The sequence below is a fragment of the Mesoplodon mirus genome (assembly GCF_964341445.2).
Source record: "Mesoplodon mirus genome assembly, chromosome: 16".
In the NCBI taxonomy this organism is placed as follows: Eukaryota; Metazoa; Chordata; class Mammalia; order Artiodactyla; family Ziphiidae; genus Mesoplodon; species Mesoplodon mirus.
This window is the reverse complement of record NC_138992.1, coordinates 16,019,586-16,039,350: the sequence shown is the minus strand read 5'-3', so window position 1 is coordinate 16,039,350 and position 19,765 is coordinate 16,019,586. Positions and strand designations below refer to the sequence as shown.

The 19,765-nt window shown below is 47.9% G+C and overlaps 1 protein-coding gene across 1 annotated transcript; it reads left to right on the top strand.

The window, feature by feature from the left end:
- The first annotated feature begins 747 nt into the window (after nt 1–747).
- On the top strand, nt 748–17,156 carry ZHX2 (zinc fingers and homeoboxes 2). Its single transcript, XM_082600822.1, has 2 exons — nt 748–3,485; nt 15,934–17,156. The coding sequence occupies exon 1, from the start codon at nt 965–967 to the stop codon at nt 3,479–3,481; it is 2,517 nt and encodes an 838-aa protein (XP_082456948.1). The 5' UTR covers nt 748–964; the 3' UTR covers nt 3,482–3,485; nt 15,934–17,156.
- Nucleotides 17,157–19,765: the final 2,609 nt, after the last annotated feature.

The following is a 19,765-nucleotide window of genomic DNA, read 5'->3' as shown; positions in this document are numbered from 1 at the left end:
GAAATAAGGACTAAGGGTATTGACTACAATTTTGTCAAGAAGAGCCAAAAATTAGGAATAAATGTCCAACAAAAATCCAATGGCTAAATACATCATGTATGGTATATCCCTACAATGTAACATCATGCAGCCACTTTTTAATCATGCTTTTGCTCAAAGTTTGTGAAAATGGGAAATGTTCAAGTGAAATAAAGGAACTATGATATTTAGTGTGATGTTTTTCTTTTTTATACTTTGATGCCTTTTCTGGATTTTCTATAGTGATTTTACCTTTATGGTAATAAATGAAACATTCACATCCATTTTCTAACTCCTATACAAATTCCACTTGCCAGCCCCAGGCAAGCATCTTGCTTCTGATGTACCATCCATAAAAGTGGCTTGTGAACCCAGCCAACACTTCACTGCAAGGTTCCCTCCAGGCCCCTACCCACCGCTTCATAAGATCTCAGTACCCTTGTTGCTTTTCTGTATCCCTTGGTCTCTAAACATGAAAGAGTGACCTGCATCCTCATTTGCTTGCTTTGGGCCCATTCCCACTGCCCTTCCCAGAGAATGGAAGAGAAGAAGAATGTGATCTTTCATTTTTAGGAGTATCCACTCTCCCACCATCTGTGCGCACCTGGGTATTTGCTTTGGGTGCCAGTTGGGATGGGTCATGGGAGCAACTTAGAGAGAAATGCTGGTTTCTTTTGCCTTGTGAGGAAACACTGACACTCTCTTTGTTCTTGTCCCACAGATATGATGCTGTCCCTTGTGTTTAGCCATTGGAACAGTTACAATCTTCTGCACTGAAATCATTCTGGAAACTCAAGCACCAGACTTCAGCATTCAAGTGAAGCCAAAGCCATTGGAGCGGGGCATAAAGCCAAAAGCCTTTTATCTTAGTAGTTCCAAAAATTTCACTGCCCCTTCCCTACCCGCCCCCATCCCCAAAATAAGCCATTGCACACAGACAGACAGCATGGCGAGCAAACGAAAATCCACAACCCCATGCATGGTTCGGACATCACAAGTAGTAGAACAAGACGTGCCCGAGGAAGGAGACAGGGCCAAAGAGAAAGGAATCGGCACGCCACAGCCCGAAATGGCCAAGGACACTTGGGCAGCAGAACCTGAAAACTCTTCCAAAGAAAATGAAGTGATAGAGGTGAAATCTACAGGGGAAAATCAATCCAAAAAACTCCAAGGTGGTTATGAATGCAAATACTGCCCCTACTCCACGCAAAACCTGAACGAGTTCACGGAGCACGTTGACATGCAGCACCCCAACGTGATTCTCAACCCGCTCTACGTGTGTGCCGAATGTAACTTCACAACCAAAAAGTACGACTCCTTGTCTGACCACAACTCCAAGTTCCACCCCGGGGAGACCAACTTCAAGCTGAAGCTCATCAAGCGCAATAATCAGACCGTCTTAGAGCAGTCCATCGATGCCACCAACCACATCATGTCCATCACCACCAGCGGCCCCGGAAGCGGGGACAATGACCCCGGGATCTCGGTGAGTAAAACCCCCATCATGAAGCCAGGGAAACCGAAAGCCGATGCCAAGAAGGTGCCCAAGAAGCCAGAGGAGGCCGCCCCCGAGAACCACGCGGAAGGGACCACCCGCCTGGTGACAGACGCGGCTGAGATCCTCTCGAGACTCGGGGGCGTGGAGCTCCTCCAGGACACGTTAGGACACGTTATGCCTTCTGTCCAGCTTCCACCAAACATCAACCTTGTCCCCAAGGTCCCCGTGCCGCTGAACACTACCAAATACAACTCTGCCCTGGACACCAACGCCACCATGATCAACTCCTTCAACAAGTTCCCTTACCCAACGCAGGCTGAGTTGTCCTGGCTCACAGCCGCTTCCAAACACCCAGAAGAGCACATCAGAATCTGGTTTGCCACCCAGCGCTTAAAGCATGGCATCAGCTGGTCCCCGGAGGAGGTGGAGGAGGCCCGGAAGAAGATGTTTAATGGCACCATCCAGTCAGTGCCCCCAACGATCACTGTGCTGCCCGCCCAGTTGGCCCCCACAAAGATGTCACAGCCCATCCTCCAGACAGCGCTTCCGTGCCAGATCCTCGGCCAGACCAGCCTCGTGCTGACTCAGGTGACCAGCGGGCCGACGACCGTCTCTTGCTCCCCCATCACACTCACTGTGGCCGGAGTGACCAACCATGGCCAGAAGAGACCTCTAGCGACTCCCCAAGCGGCCCCCGAGCCCAAGCGCCCACACGTCGCTCAAGTGCCAGAGCCTCCACCCAAGGGGGCCAACCCTTCGCTGACCCCAGCCAGCGACCGCAAGAAGACAAAGGAGCAGATCGCGCACCTCAAGGCGAGCTTCCTCCAGAGCCAGTTCCCCGACGATGCTGAGGTCTACCGGCTCATCGAGGTGACCGGCCTCGCCAGGAGCGAGATCAAGAAGTGGTTCAGCGACCACCGGTATCGCTGTCAAAGGGGCATCGTCCACATCACCAGCGAATCCCTCGCCAAAGACCAGCTGGCCATCGCGGCTTCCCGACACGGCCGCACTTACCACGCGTACCCAGACTTTGCCCCGCAGAAGTTCAAAGAGAAAACCCAAGGTCAGGTGAAAATCCTGGAGGACAGCTTTCTGAAAAGCTCTTTCCCGACCCAAGCAGAACTGGACAGGCTAAGAGTGGAGACCAAGCTGAGCAGGAGAGAGATCGATTCCTGGTTCTCGGAGAGGCGGAAGCTTCGGGACAGCATGGAACAGGCCGTCCTGGATTCCATGGGGTCCAGCAAGAAAGGCCCAGACTCGGTGGCCCCCAACGGTGCTCTGTCTCGACTCGACCAGTTCTCCAGCGCCCAGGTGCCCAGTTCTCTGCCCAGCCCTTCACCAGCAATTACAAAAAATCAAGAACAGGTTCATCTCCTGAGGAGCACGTTTGCAAGAACCCAGTGGCCAACCCCCCAGGAGTATGACCAGCTGGCGGCAAAGACCGGCCTGGTCCGAACTGAAATCGTGCGTTGGTTCAAGGAGAACAGATGCTTGCTAAAAACTGGAACCTTGAAGTGGCTGGAGCAGTACCAGCAGCAGCATGTGGCGGATGATCACGGCTACGACGCCCCGTCGAGGAAGGCGGCAAAAGCCGTCATCGCCGAGAGCTCGAAGAACGGGAGCGAGGGCGGTCTGCAGTATCACAAGGACCCCAAAAAGCTCTGCGAAGAGGACTTGGAGAAGCTGGGCCCCAGGATGAAAGCAGGCGGCGAGCAAGCAAGAGACGGTTTGCTGGCAAAGCCCTCGGAGGCCACCTCGGACAGATCAGAGGGCAACAGTCGGGACGGCCAGGGCAGCGACGAGAACGAGGAATCGGGCATCGTGGATTGGGTGGAGGTGACGGTCGGAGAGGAGGACGCCGTCTCAGACAGGTCGGACAGCTGGAGTCAGACGGCAGCGGAAGGGGCGGCGGAACTGGCTGACTCGGACTCCGACAGCGTCCCTGCTGAGGCCAGCCAGGCCTAGACAGGTAACACCACCTGTCCCCCCGGGAGCCAGGGCAGGAGGCTGGGTTTCTTTCTTTCTATTGCCAGAGTCGATACAGTTGTCGGGTACAGAGATACTGACACAGATCATGAGTTCTTTTTTTTTTTTTTTTTTTTTTTTTTGTGGTACGCAGGCCTCTCACTGCTGTGGCCTCTCCCGTTGCGGAGCACAGGCTCCGGACGCACAGGCTCAGTGGCCATGGCTCACAGGCCCAGCCGCTCCGCGGCATGTGGGATCTTCCCAGACCGGGGCACGAACCCGTGTCCCCTGCATCGGCAGGCAGACTCTCAACCACTGCGCCACCAGGGAAGCCCCATGGGTTCTTCTTTCAAGCTCTTTTAAGACAAAGGAAGAAGAATAGGTGTTGCTAGATTTTGTTTTTATTTACAAGGCAGTGCTGAGAGGTGACAGCATTGCTGCCTGTGGCCTTTGGGGGTCCGTCCATTCTAAAGTCTAGTAACAAGGTAATGCAACACAAGGCCTGTTTTGTGTTCAGTGGTGTAAGAAACAAACATGAAAGGATATGTCTTTTCCTTTTTCTTTTCTTTTTGGATTTTTTAAAGAATAAGTGTCTACATTTACTGAATAAAAATTTGGGATTGTTTCCTTTAACCTGAAAGGTTTTGAAAGTACCTGGTATTTACCTCGCAGCGGCTAAAGGAAGGCGCGCCCGTGCGTGTCTCATTAAGTGACCCCACTTGTTGCTGCGCTGATGGGGTCCCCAGAGCCCCTTCAAATCTGGAAGAGACTGGTGTAAATTAGGTCTGTGGAGCCACAAAAGCCTGGGAGGGGAGGTTACCATGGTCACTAATGGCCATGTCATCCACAAAACGGGACATGCCACCCAAGCCCTTGGTGTTTGTGCTTCACCAGAGGTCTGTGCAAATCAGGGCCTGAAGCATGGCAGCTTTCTCGATGGTATGTTTAGAAAAGGGGGCAGGGTGGGGGGGATGGTAGAGAGAGGGATACAGGAGGGAAAGGTCTACCTTGGCCGAAGCCGAAGTATTCCAAGGGCAGCTTAGATCCAGGAGGGAGATGCACGATTTACAATCTGCCCGGCTTAGCTTCTCCAGAGGTCACTTAAAAGGCAATGAAAGGGCTTCCCTGGTGGCGCAGTGGTTGAGAGTCCACCTGCCGATGCAGGGGACACGGGTTCATGCCCCGGTCCGGGAAGATCCCACATGCCACGGAGCAGCTGGGCCTGTGAGCCATGGCCGCTGAGCCTGCGCATCCGGAGCCTGTGCTCCACAACGGGAGAGGCCACAACAGTGAGAGGCCTGCATACCGCAAACAAACAACAAAAAAACAAAAAGAAAAGGCAATGGAAGCCCCACGCCACCACCATGTCATCTTTAAACATAGTGAAAGGTAAAAACCTCTAGAATGATTGATAAGTTCCCCAAGGGAGCTCTGGAAATTACCATACCTTTTTATTTATGAACTCGGACAACTTTGGCCAGCCATGTCCCTCATTAATTCATTTATTCAGTAATAAAACGAGGCACCTGGCAAATAAATTAAGTCCTCTAGAAACCTTATTTTAGCCGGCTCCATCAGCTATTAAAAGAGCAATTTAATGAGCAGCCAATCACAGAATGCCATCAAGTCTTTCTCCTCCAACTTTGCAGGAGGAAGTGGTAATAGGTTGCAGGTGAGGAAGGTGAGCTAGTGATAGGAAGGGTTAAAGGGCATTATGCAGCGCACCAACCACCCGCCTCCACCTGGCTACAACGGTTTCATCCTGCCTCTGGCCATTTTCTTGCTTCTTATAAGAATCTACCAGGGACAACCCTGGCAGTCCAGTGGTTAAGACTTCGCCTTCCAATGCAGCGGGTGCGGGTTCAATCCCTGGTTGGCGAGCTGAGATCCCACATGCTTCACTGGCCAAAAAACCAAAACATAAAACAGAAGCAATTTGTAACAAATTTGATAAAAAAAAAAAGACCCTACCAAACCAGCCCATATCCCCCTTGTTGAGATGAAGGAGCATTTTTTTTTTTTTTTTGTCCAATCAGATTCTGCCTGAGAGCTCCTAGTTTGCCCCGTCTTCCATCCCAGATTTTTCTGATGCATAAACATAAGTCTACGTGATTGCTTTTTCCACCTACCACACAGTAAACAGTTGGGTTCAATTCAATTCAACAAATACGTCCTGAGCGCCTACTGTGTGTAGGCGAATGTGCTAGGCACTAGAGAGGACAGGATGAAGAAGATCGAGTCCTCCTTCACCTGGAGCTCAGTCAGACCAACAAGAGGGGAAATTGCTCTTTCCTTTATTTGCCAGGGTGCTCCGTGGCATGAAGAAGACGTGCACGCAGGCGGGGCACCCAGGCTGGGAGTCAGGGAAGGCTTCCTGGAGGAAGGGACAGCTGACTCAGGAGCTAGCCAAGTGCACAGACAAGGAAAAGAGTGTTTCAGGTGGAAGGAAGAGCCAAGCAAGGGCCCAGAGACAAGAAAAGGGATGGTGCAGCTGAGGGACCAAAAGAGGTTTGGCATAGCCAGCAAGCTGAGTTTGGGATTCAGCAAACAAATGAGAAGAGGCAAACTAAAAGAAAACCTGATGGCTTTCCACAGCAGGCAAAAGTTCTTCTGAACCAGTTGTGTTTGCTCAATTTGGATATAAGGATGCTAACTGTTCCTGTGTCCAGAGTGAGCTCTGGATGCACATCGCTGAGTGGGAGGTACCTAGGGATGGCAGCCCCCCAGAGGCCCCCAAGGCCACCTGTCCCCATCTTTTCTCTCCCAAACTATACAAACACCAGCAGTTGACAGCGCCCACCTGAGTTGGTTGCCACTGTGCTTGACCCCCACCTGAGGCCCAAGAGAAGGAGAAGGGGGAAGAAATGCTGAAACCATAAAGAGAAGCTTTGGGAAGGAAGAGAGGGAGGGAGGGAGGGAGGAAGGAAGGAAAAATGCAAGGCCTCCTGAGTTCAGAGGCTGAGCTGGGCGCTGTGGCCACAGATGGTCTCATTCAATTCTCCTAGCGGCCCTGAGAGGTAAGCTTCTCTATATTTTTATAAAACCAGAAACTGAGACTCAGAAACCAAGGAACTTATCCACATTCTCCCCACCAGCACCTCAGTTTCACTCCGGAGCCTTCACTCTTCCTACTGCTGTTTCTGCCTCTTTATTTCTGACAGAAATTCCCCATTTCTGATTGATAGCACCTCCCACCCCTGACCCGCTCCTGTGACGGCAGATACCTAGGGTTTTTAGAGTTGACTTTTGAATTAACATCAAATAATTCAGAGATGTAGGAACTAGTCAAGTCCCCCCAAAAAACAGGAGCACCCAGGAACCGCTCTTTTATGTTTATTTATGGTGAACACCACAACCCTGTGCTAGAAAACATTCCTAAACAACATGCTAAGATCTACTCAACACCTGTGACATCCGATATCCCTAATGGGCCTCCTGATATTTTTCAGGTGCCACTGAATTGAGAAGGGGGCCGCCGTCTGTGTGCCGGTGGCGGCGGCCAAAAGTTCTCCCAAGTCCCAACAGAGACACCCCTTCAAGGAAGCTTCCAACCTCGAGGGGAAAAAAACCTCTCCAAATACTTCACAGCTTTTATGAACCAAACACATGGGTCTCTTGAAAGTCATAAATATTCAGTGATGTTTTTATTTAAACACATATTTATTTAGGAACCTGCAGTTGAGTGCAGTTGCCACACATATAATAATCCTGGGAATGATGCATGGTTTTGATTTCATGAAAGGTGTTATGTGAGGCACATATGAGAGAGAGAGTGAGAAAAAACTTGGGTAAGCAGCTGGGCGCTGACTCTAGGACGGGATTGCCTCTGTGGGAGTGAAGCGTACCCACCCCGACCAATTCCTCTGGCTGAAGCTTGGCAAGGCTCAGGACAGTATTTGAATGTCCAGGCTCACCCTGGCCCTGAGATTAGACACAAAGATAAGGAATCCTTCCCAAGCCTTGAACTGGGGCATCTTGCTTCAGTCTCTGGGTCCAAACAATTATCGAGCCATCCACTGAGAGATCTGTCCTGGTAAGAGGCCAAAAAATAAACTCCTTTCCTAAAAAATGAGTCAGAATACTTGAGCCAGAGAATGTCAGACATATGCCTTGATGGTTGGCCAGACGGAATTGCCCGGCTCTGCTACCACGAAGAATTTCCATTTATTTGTATATGCCATGTGCTCAGCATTCTTCCCAGCACATCTATTAAGTCATTTACACTTCATGACGACCTTCTGAGAGAGGTACGGCTCTTTCCCCATTTTACAGAGGGCCAAACGGAGGCTCAGAGATGCTTGCCCTGGGTTCCTCAGCTAGCGGCTGGTGGAGCCTGGAGGCCCCCTCTCATCTGTCAGGTCACTGCCTGACCCAACCACCGTGGCCCACCACCTTGCCAACAGTGGCACCACCATCACCGCCCAGGATGGACCAACAGGACATGGTCATTTCTTAATTCTATGTGGAGTGGGAACTAATACACAACTATTCACTACTTGGCTGCCTCCTGACTTCTGACAATTTCCATCTCCTGAGAATTAGGGATGGCTTTGGGGAAGAGGTAAATCTGTGAAATGTCAGAAAAAAAGTATTTTCCATAGTTCAGCTTGCTTAAAATATTCAAGGCTGCCAACATTGGATCCTGGCTACAATTTAGGATCTAGGATAAGTATACCCCCATCATCTGTTCAGATTAGCCGTCCAAATACAGATATGTGAATGGATGGATGGATAAATGAAAATGTTGTAATTAACTATTTCCCCATCTCTCCCCTATCAGACCCTTAAAGGCAGGCACCACAGGCCATTAATCTCTGAATCCCCCAGTGCCTGATTCAGAACAGATGTTTAACAGCAGTTTATCGAACCAACCTGAGAATTAACAAAGATAGTTGGCTTCCAGTTATCCAGGATCTGGTACCTCAGTCCTTTGCTTCTCCTCATTTTTTTTTTTTTCTATCACTCACTAGTCCCATCAGATGACAGCCATCAGGGGAGAGGAACTGGGGACAATCTGCTTTCCCTGTGTGTGGGCAGCTTGAGGGAAAGGTCTGTTGGAGAATCGATCACTAGCTATTTACTGGGTGATACTTCTCAGGGACTGTACCTTAGCCTCCCTGCCCTGGTACCTCATGGAGAGTTAACCGCTATCACTTCCTTTTACCTAATTCTGGAGCTTCTCACAGTAGGAATTTCCACCGTGCTTTAGGCAGCTTGTAGTGACTTAGGAACATCGTGAAATCGAAGCCCCTCGTTTTTCAGAGGAAGGATGCTGGCCCCAAGGAGGAGGAGCACCTAGTCCAGAGATGCTCATAGTAAGCGCCTTGGCCTGTTCATCCATCAGTATTTGTGGAAAGCCTGCAGTGTGCCAGGCTCTGGAGGCAGCAGTGCCCAGAATGTCCCTGCCTCCGTGGAGCCCATAGTCTTTGACCAAATAATCTTCCATCAAACAAAAAGGAAATGTTGGGCTTCCCTGGTGGCGCAGTGGTTGAGAGTCCGCCTGCCAATGCAGGGGACACGGGTTCGAGCCCCGGTCCGGGAAGATCCCACATGCCGCGGAGCAACTGGGCCCGTGAGCCACAACTACTGAGCCTGCATGTCTGGAGCCCGTGCTCCGCAACAAGAGAGGCCACAATAGCGACAGGCCCGAGCACCGCGATGAAGAGTGGCCCCCGCCTGCCACAACTAGAGAAAGCCCTCGCACAGAAACGAAGACCCAACACAGCAAAAATAAATAAATTAATCAATAAACTCCTACCCCCAACATCTTCTTTAAAAAAAAAAAAAAAGGAAATGTTGCCAGGTGACAAGATTTTTTGAAGGAAAGGAGCATGGAACTGTGAGAACATAGATTAGGGCAATTTGACCTGATTTAGGGGGTTGGGCAAGGTTTCTCTAAACAAGCAGTGGATGAATTGAAATGCAAAAGGTTAAGTAGGAGTTGGCTGGGCAAAGAGGAGAAACAGTCCAGGCAGAAGAAACCACATACCCAAAGACCCTGAGACAGGAGGGAACTTGGTGCATCAGGGAACCTAAAAGGTGACTATCGTGGCTATGACTTGTCTGAGTTCACACTTCAAAGAAGTGCCGGACGTTCAGAGCTGACATAATGTAGGATAGTGTGAAATTTTCCTCATCCGCTGAGAAATTACTTATTCTTTCTCCGTGTCACCATGTTTTCCTTTTCTCGGTTCTAATTCAAATTAGACCATGCCCCTTCCCAATAAAAGAAACTTGGACTCAGAAATGTGATTGAGATAAGACTGAATAAATTACAATCACAGTACTTGCTTTTCTATCTCATGGACTGCGGTGTTATTCTCTCTCAAGTCCACAGGGCCTAAGGGAAATCCCTACAGGGAAAAGTAAAGAGAAATAGGAACAGAAAGCTAGCACATGGGAAAAGAATTCTAATTGTTTCATGCTTTCCCAAAGGTAAGGTAATAGGGAAACAGATTTTGCTGAAGAATTAGGTAGTACTTTTTAACATTCCAAGGTGTCACCGAGATAGAAAGGGACAGCTGTGGGAGCCAGTGGGCTCCCTGTCCTGGATAGTGTTCAGGGAGAGGGAGGACATCCACTTGGTGGAAACGTTCGAACAGTGGCCATAAGAAAAGGGGCCCAGTGACTTTGCAGTTTACCCCAATGCTAAGAACTAGTGCTCTGGGATCAAGTGACCCATCGGGCGGTAGGTTCTCTACCATGCGGAATGTCCCTGACCAAGTGGTAGGATTCCAGGTAGAAGCCCAGGGGCTTAGCAAGAGGCCACATAGTCAAAATCACTGTAATACTTTTTAAAAAAAAAAAACAAAAAAACACCTGAAATGTGAACTTTGTCGTCAATCTTGTGTAATCAGCCACCTCTAACAGCACTGTGCTCTCTTCTTGTTTTTCATTCATTAACGAACATTTGAGCATCCTCAGTGAGCCAGACTCAGTGCGGGGCGGGGGTCAGCAGTGAACTCTGTGGACATACGTTTAAAAAGGTGAACTGAGGGTGTCTGGGAGCAGGGTCTTCTGTAGAAGTGACCTGCAGCTGGGACCTGCTGCCCAAGGGGAAGGCAATGGGGCCAGGCTGTGTGCCCTTGGTGTCCTGCATCTTCCCAGCCTCACTTTGAGAGTACCGCCAGCTCCCACAGCCCAAGTCCCGCCCACCGCTACATAGTGTGGGAGAGGTCAGAGGAGAATTGAAGTCTGGCAGTTCCAAGGGTGCTACTGGGGCCCAGAGCTATCCACAGACATCTGGAATCACTGCAAAAGCCAAAAAAAAAGTGGCTTTGTCTCCCCTTCTCCAGGTCACCCTTTGGCCTTGCAATATTTTTTTGTGAGGTTTTTTGTTTTGTTTTTTTAATGGCCTTGTTTAGCATTTATTTTTCATTATTAATGCATATGGCTGGAGGATTATACATGTTCATCCCCATAAGACGGAAAAAAACATTGTCATAAAAGAAATTGAAGATGATTCAAAGAAATGGAAAGATATCCCATGCTCTTAGATTGGAAGAATATTGTTAAAATGGCCGTACTACCCAAAGCAATCTACAGATTTAACGCAGTCCATATCAAAATACTCATGACATTTTTCACAGAACTAGAACAAATAATCCTAAAATTTATATGGAACCACAAAAGACCCAGAATTGCCAAAGCAATCCTGAGGGGAAAAAAACAAAGCTGGAGGCATAACCCTCCCAGATAAGACCAGCTACAAAGCTACAGTAATCAAAACACGACGGTATTGGCACAAAAACAGACATATAGATCAATGGCACAGAAGAGCACAGAAATAAACCCACACACCTATGGTCAATTAATCTTCGACAAAGGAGGCAAGAATATGCAATGGAGGAAAAAGAGTCTCTTCAGCAAGTGGTGCTGGGAAAGCTGGACAGCCTCATGTAAATCAATGAAGTTAGAACACACCTTCTCACCATACACAAAAATAAACTCAAAATGGTTTAAAGATCTAAATGTAAGACATGACACCATAAAACTCCTAAAATAGAATATAGGCAAAACATTCTTGGACAAAAATCGTAGCAATATTTTCTTAGATCAGTCTACCAAGGCAATAGAAATAAAAGCAAAAATAAATGGGACTTAATCAAACTTAAAAGCTCTTGCACAGCAAAGGAAACCATCAACAAAACAAAAAGACAACCTGAGTGGGAAAAAATATTTGCAAATAATGCAACCAACAAGGAGTTAATATCCAAAACATACAAGTAGCTCATACAACTCAGTATCAAGAAAACAAACAACCCAATCAAAAAATGGGCAGAAGCCCTAAATAGACATTTCTCCAGAGAAGACATGCAGATGGCCAACAGGCACATGAAAAGATGCTCACCATTACTAATTATTAGAAAAATGCAAATCAGAAGCACAATGAGGTATCACCTCACACCTGTCAGAATGGCCATCATCAAAAAGTCTACAAACAGTAAATGCTGGAGGGGGTGTGGAGAGAAAAGAACCCTCCTACACTGTAGGTGGCAATATAAATTGGTATGTAAATACTATGGAAAACAGTATAGACATTCCTTAAAAATCTAAAAATAGAGCTACCATACGCTCCAGCAATCCCACTCTGGAAAAGATGAAAACTCTAATTCTAAAAGACACATGCACCCCAATGTTCATAGCAGCGCTATTTACAATAGCCGAGACATGGTAACAACCCAAGTGCCCATCAACAGACTATTGGCTTAAGAAAATGTAACATATATATATATATATATATATATGTGTGTGTGTGTGTGTGTGTGTGTAAATATATATATATATATATATAATGGAATACTACTCAGCCATAAAGAATGAAACATTGCCATTTGCAGCAACACGGATGGACCTAGAGAACATTAACTTAATGAATCAGAGAAAGACAAATATTACATGATATCACTTACATGTGGAATCTCAAAAATAATACAAATGAATCTATATACAAAACAGAAACAGATCACAGACAGAGAAAACTAACTTATGGTTACCAAAGGGGAAAGAGAGAGCAGGGGGATAAATTAGGAGTACGGGATTAACAGATACACACTACTAACTAGGAAATAGAAATCAGGAAGGATTTACTGTATAGCACAGGGAACTATATTGAATATCTTGTAATAACCTATGATGGAAAATAATCTGAAAAAATATTTATATATATATAAAACTGAATCACTTTGCTGTACACCTGAAACACAATATTGTAAATCAACTATACTTCAATTTTTAAAAAACTGCCAGATGGAGAACCACCTTAATATTGAGGTTTATCTAAAAAGCAAATTTTTTCCATATTTTTATTACTTTCAAATAAACCGACAGCATAGTTGCTAAGATATTTTATAATTCATCAATAATCGGATTGTTTAAAAATTATTTGTTACAGAAAAATCACCGTGATAAAATCAACTTCTTTTGCTTCTAATAATTTATACTTGATATGCGTTATAACAGTGTAATATTAATAGGCAAGGTAATTCAAGCAGCCCGACTGATCTCATTAACTAGTCATCTTCAAACTCAGAAAACAAAAGAAATCAATAAATAAAAATAAAAAGCAAATTTTTGCCAATCACTTAGAGAGACAGGGTTCAGTTTTCTATATATGAGAGAGAGGAGAGAGAGAAAATGTATAAATTCTCACACACACAGGTGAGCTGACTTACCCCTAAGGCTGTAATTTTGCACCTGGCTTTCCTCAAGGAAAAAAGGAAGCAGTATTTCTGGAGCACATGTATGCTTTGCGCACCTCGTCTGTCGCCCTCCCAGCAGCCGGTTGATTATGAATTGTGGACGTGAGGCTCAGGGAGCTTAGGTAACTGACCTCGGCACACAGCTCGGAAGTGGCTGAGCCTGGATCCAGCTTCCTCTGACTCCACGGCGCTTTCCTCCCTGCTCCACGGCGGAGACCACAGTCCTGTGCTGAGCTGACGTTCCCCAGCCTGGTTGGGAGAAGGCGCAGTCGCTCTTTACCCACCTTGGGCCTTGTTTTCCTGGAGGCTTGAGAACTGTTCGCGTGGACATCCACCCACAGGCAGCCTCCTTTCCGAAGACGGTGAAAGACCCAGTTCGCTGCGGGAAATCCTGTTCTTTCGGGGAGCACGGCGGGAGGCCGACTGTGGTCCGCGTGCCCATCCTGGGTGCGTGTGGCTCTGCATGGGATCAGCGGTAAGGCTCGTGGTCCTCTTCAGCTGCCTGGGACCGCCAGCCTGTCTTTGAAGCAGACCTGCGCTCTCCTGTCGTCACGTGGCTCCGTGCAGCGAGCAGCTGTGAACGTAGGGCAAGGCGGGTCAGGTGTGGCGGGGAGCAGCGAAAGTTGCATTGGCCGCAGTAGAATCCAGTTTCCACCACTTACTACTCGCCTGACACCATTTAATCTCCCTAAACCCCCGTCTCTTCACTGCAGGTGGGCCTACCTCCCGGGTTACCAGGCTACCATGAGGAGTAAATGAGATGATCCAAGTCAGCACTTAGCATTGGGCCTGGCACATCATAATCATGAGAGATATTTAAGCTACTCTCACTGTTGTCATAACCGTGATCACTATTGCTTTTGACTCTGCCGCTGAGCAGTCATGTGACCTGGGGAAATCGCTTTTCCTCCCTGAGCTTCCTTTTTTTTTTCTCATGAAATGAGTGAAGTTGGCCGCGTCACCTGTAAGGACCCCTGTAGCTCTTACGATTCGGTGACATCTGCTGGATCACTTTTGGGTGGTACCAGATCCCAAGGACACCCTGGAATCTGGTTTCATCCACAGACGTTTCTTTTACAAGCTGTTTCCTTAACTCCAATATTGAGTCTTATTATCGGGAGCATGTAGGGAATGTGGGTACACTGGACATCCAGACGTTAAGAATGACAAACAATATAGATAATCTGCTGATGCCTTCGGCTGAGAAGTCTGGTATTCTTGCTCTTGGTCCCCCGCACAAGAAAAACACAAAAACTTCTCAGGGCCTTCTCGGCTACCAAGCAGTAACCCAGGAGGGAGGCAAAGAAAAAGCCAGTGGCTTCAGGCATCTACAGATTTGATCACCTTCCAGTCTGTCATGGAATACTATGTCCTTTACAGCCCTGAGCCCTCCCCTTGGACTCATGCTCAGGATCCTTGGATCCCAGGAGCCCACAGAGGAAATGGAGGTCGGCCTTAGTTTCCTAAGGCTGCCATCAAGTACCACAAACTGGCTGGCTTAACCGACAGGAATTTATTCTCCCACGGTCTGGAGACTGGAAGTCTGGTGTTGGCAGGGTTGCTTCCTTCTGAGTGCTGTGTGGGAACATGTGTTCCTTGCTTCTCTTCTAGCTTCTGGCGGGTTGCTGGCAATCCTTGCCTTATAGATACAACACCCCAATTTCTGCCTTCGTCTTCCCTTGATGTTCTCCCTGTGTCTGTCTCCGTGTCCAAATTTCCCCTTTTTATAAGGACACCAGCCCTATGGGATTAGGTCCCACCCTAATGACCTCATTTTAACATTGATCACCTCTGTAAAGGAATTTCCAAATAGGGCTTACATTCTGAGGTACTAAGGGTTAGGACTTCAACATATCTTTGGGGGTTGGGAGGACACAATTTAACCCATAAGAAGGTCCTTGGACTATTTTCATTACTTCAAAGTACATAAGAATTAAACTCTTCTCCATACTGACTCAGTAAACACTGGTTAAGAGCACAGGCTCTGGAAATTGCCTGGGTTGGGATTTTGGCTCTGCCACTTTCTAGCTGTGTGACCTTGGGCAAGTTTTTTAGCTTCTCTGTGCTCAGTTTCCTCACCTGTAAAATGGGAATAACAATTTTATCTACACCTGAGGGTTGACAGAAACATTAAATTAAAAATACACTTAAAATTTCTCATTTTATTATGATTATTTTATATCCTATTTGGAAAGGGTTCCATCTAACAAATACAACAAAAGCACGTGTAATACTTACCACACGCCTGGCACTATTTTATATGCTGGTGCATATATCAACTTCTTATCACAACTGCTTTGTGGATGCTATTATCCCTGTTTTACAGAAGCAAAAACTAAGCCCGAGAGAGATTTTGACGTGTGTATGGCCCCATGGCCAGTATAGAGAGAACTCTCGACCCCAATCCAGGTTTGTCTGATTCTGGGGCCTTTTAGGAACCATTGTGACTGGCTGCGTCTCCAGGAATAAGAAAAGGGTCTTGTAATGATGAAATGCATCACCTCCTTCACTTGCCCAGAAAGTCATCCGGTTTTCAAAGGCCTTATTCTGAAGGCACTTCCCATAATGTTAGACTGTGCTCAGGAAACACACTTGTTTCTTTAAAACAGGGTGTTTGTCTCTCCTCCAGGCCCCAGGATGGCTTTGGAAGTGTCTCCCCAGGAGAGCCAAGGAGAGGCCACCCCCGATGCCTTGCACCCAGGGAATCATGGTCATCTCCCTGACATCTCTGGCTTTGTGTTGTCCTTCTAGGGAAGTCCATCAGAACTGCTGTGCTGATGAAGGGGACACTCTGTCTTCAAAGAGAGAAGAGAACTTCCGTCCCTGGCTGTGGGCCGCCCTGGCCAGAGACTCCAAGTGGAACGCCTTCACTCGTACGCACCTCCCCGAGGCCCGGTGGGGACTGTTCATAGTGCCAAAGTCCTACCACTGCGTTTTCCATGGGTCCTTGTAAATAGTTTGCTCCTGTGCCCAGGCCCCCCGCCTCTTGCTATACTGGAACCAATTTGTACAATGTGGGAAAATTTTGTTACCTTTTTAACCAAGGGCAACTTCCTTTCCCAGCACTACCATTGTAAGGTTTTTTTTCCAGGAGGGAGGGCTGATCATACGTGCTTTTCTCTTTTTTCCTTTCTTTTTGTTTTTTTTTATTTTATTAATTTGGGGGAGGGGGGATGTTAGCATTAGTGCCATTATATCTACTGGATTTTAGGTAGGGAGAGTTCATTTTTAAAGGGAGTTTGAAGTTTGGGAGATTTCTTCAGGGGAAAGGGCCGGGATTCAGGCATCTGTCTTAACTTGGAGAGGGTTTTACAGATGACAGATCTTCCAAATCAAATCCATTTCTATTTCTTCCCCGGCCTCCTCTGGGGGTCCCTGTTTAGCCACACACAAGGCTTTCTGAACTGCCACCAGGCCAGTCTGGTTTTTTTTTTTGATGGCCTGGCCTCAGACCTTGGGCCGAGCCAGCACCCGGAGAACTGGGTGGCAGACAGCTACCCTCTGAGCCCCTTTTTAGTGACCAGCAGAAAAGGCTCCCGGATGCATTAGCATCATCATTACTTTTGTGAAATTAAAAGAAAAAGATCTTCGTGTCTAGATGGTACAAAGATGAACAGCTTTGGTTTTCATTTCCGTTCCTAGCTGCCTTTTCTCAGTGTGGTATTGGACAAGATTTCAGCTTGAAGCTTCACCACGAATTGCTTTTTTTGTTTGTTTGTGTGTTTGTTTTGGGCCAATTTTAGTTTCCTGAGTGCACTTTTTTTTTCCCTCAGTTAGTCCTAACTTCTAAAGAAGAAAAACCAGGAGACAAATCTGATGTAAACGTTGCAGTATGAGTTGTGTTTGCAGTCCCTTCCCCTGCCCACACTGCCCCTCATTTGAGTGCACTGCACAAATAAAAGGTTAGGGAGTTTGAAAAAAAAAACAATTTTTCTAACTTGTTGCTCATTTGTTGTAACTCAATAAAGCAAAGACTACACATTTTTATAACCTTTTCCTCTGCTCCTGGTTCTTCATTGCTGTCTGGCTCGCAGGACACAGCCTGAGGGTTCCAACTCACCCATCTGTTTCAAATCCGTTATGACCACACTTCTCATCTTCCGTCCCGGTGAGGCCTGACAGCGCCGGTGGGACTATAAAAACAGGGGGTAAGTGTCGACGTGGGAATCTTCATCACATCTCTGTGACATAGAGAAGAAGTGAGTGATAGGCCCACCCTTCTCCAGGGTCTTCACACATAGGCTCATAAAATACTACAGAGAAGAGCACAGGCGTGGGAATGAGACCTGCCTGCAGGCCACCGCTTGCCCTCGGGGGACCTCAGGCAAGCCACTTCTGTCCCGGGTTGCTGGTCACTGGGACACTGCCATTTCTCCGAGAAGGCTGGCTTTTGTGTCTCTGACCGGGTGAGGTTTAAAAAGCCCCTCGTTGTTCAAGGTGACCCTCGTTTAGACCAGTGCCTTTCAAACTTGAGCAGGCAGTGGCATCACCTGGAAGGCTGGTTAGAGTTTCTGAGTAGGTCAGGGTGGACCAGAGAACGTCCACTACTCCCAGGTGAGGCTGGTACTGCCAACTCGGGATCCCAACATTGGGAATCTCTGGTCTAGATGTTTCATTTTCACAGGGACTTACAGACTTTTGGGCCGTTTATCCACCCCTCGGCCTCCAAACTTTCCCCACCCACCTCCCCCGCTGCAAAAAAAAAAAAAAAAAAAAAAAAAATCCAACCTGCGCTTTTCTTATTACAAAAACAAAAGTGCCAAGTGGCTGTAGCTGGCTCATCTCCCGCGTCCTGCCTACGCTGCCTTTCCTGTCTACGCTCCAAGCGGTGGACCCTCCGCAGACCTCATCTCCTCCTGCTGTCCTGTCCTTCCAGACCATTAACGAACGTCAGCCCATCCCAGCCCCCTCCAGCTTCTCCCTGGCAGGCAGCTGCCTTCCCCTCCTGCTATTTACCTCCCTTGCCGTTCCGCTTGCCACTCTCAAGCAATTTAAGTAAATTCTTCCAGCAAGGCAGCAGGAGATGCTATTAAATGCCTGAAGAAACCAAAGGGAAAACCTTGCCAGAACTTTTGTCTTTTTATTTTTAATTTCTGCACCAAAGAGAAAGCTTTGCTAATTGGTTGCAATGAAAATACACAGGGAAAACAGCTGTGCTCTTTTAAGCACCCAGCAAAATATGACAAGCTACATCTTCCGCCCCGGGAATGATCAAAGGGTGGCAGAAACTAGGAGAGGGGTTCTTAAGGGGAATAGCTGGGCAGGTGAGGGGGAAGAGAGCCGCGGAGTGGCGTGAACACCTGCTGGTTTTGTCTGCCCCGTACCTCTTTGCACTACATCTCTTCCTTCAGGGTTCACTTGTCTCCCCTTCTGTTCATCTGATTCTGAGGGGCTGCGCATCACGGGGACCCGCTCCCCTCCCACAGGACAAGCCTGGCGCTCCAGCCCCCTGTTCACCGAGCTGGGTGCGGTGGGATGCAGGCGCACTCAGATGCTGGGAGAGAGCTCCCTTTTTCCATTGAGATGACGAGTGTGATGTTAGCCTGGAGCCATCAGCATCCAAATCCCCCGCCCGAGAGAGGAAGCCAGTCTGCAGGTAGCAAGAATGAGGCCGAAAACTCAAGAAAAGAGGCAGAGGAGCAACGGAAGGAAGAAGAAAGGGATGACGGTGGCCGTGATGACGGTGGTGGTGACAGTGGTGACATCACTGAATCCCTGGACCCTGCCATTCCTGAGGCCAGCTCCCTATCTTTCCAGTTTCATAAAAACCAACATATTTCTCTTTTTGACTTAGACTAAAAACCTTTTGAATTGGGTTTCTGTTGCTAGAAACTCAGCATTCTGATGGTTGGATGAGATTATGAGATAAAAAACAAAGGAAAGACAGTAAGTGTAAACAGCCCCATATAGCTGGTGGCTACTATGCTGGATGTCCGTCTCTAAGTCCTTGGTACTCAAGTGTGTCCCCTGGCTCAGCAGCGGCAGCGTCACCAGGGTGCTTGTTAGAAATGCAGAATCTCCAGCCCCTGCCCCAGACCTGTTGAATCATAATCTGCAATTTCACACCATCCCCAGGTGACTCAACTGTTCATTCAAGTTTAAGAAACTCTGCTCTGAAGGCTTTGAAGGGCTCCTCCCCAGCCTCTTCCAGCACACTGAGGGCTGGGGGCGGGATCTGATACACCACGGAGCCTGTTTTCAGAGTGTAGACTCCGAGGCCTTGGGGAGCAGGAAGGCAGAGGAGGCAACGGGATGGAGATCACGTGGTACCCCAGGTGCGGGCGCTCTTGTCCAGACCACCTGGTGCACAGCCACTTCTAGCCAACAGCATGCGGAAATGACAGCTCTCACTGGCCTGCCACAACACAATCTGGAGAGAACCAGGACAGACGTCAGTTCCCTCCTACTGACTCCTGAAAGCTCCCATCTGGAGCACCTAACAGCTGGACGTACTTACAAACCACAGTACAGGCACCATCATTACCCCTGGGCGCTTGATCAATAAGAAGGAATAAAAAAGACATCCAAGTACATCCCATGACATGTGGCAAGTCGGGTATCCTGTAGAGTGTAGCAGGCACAT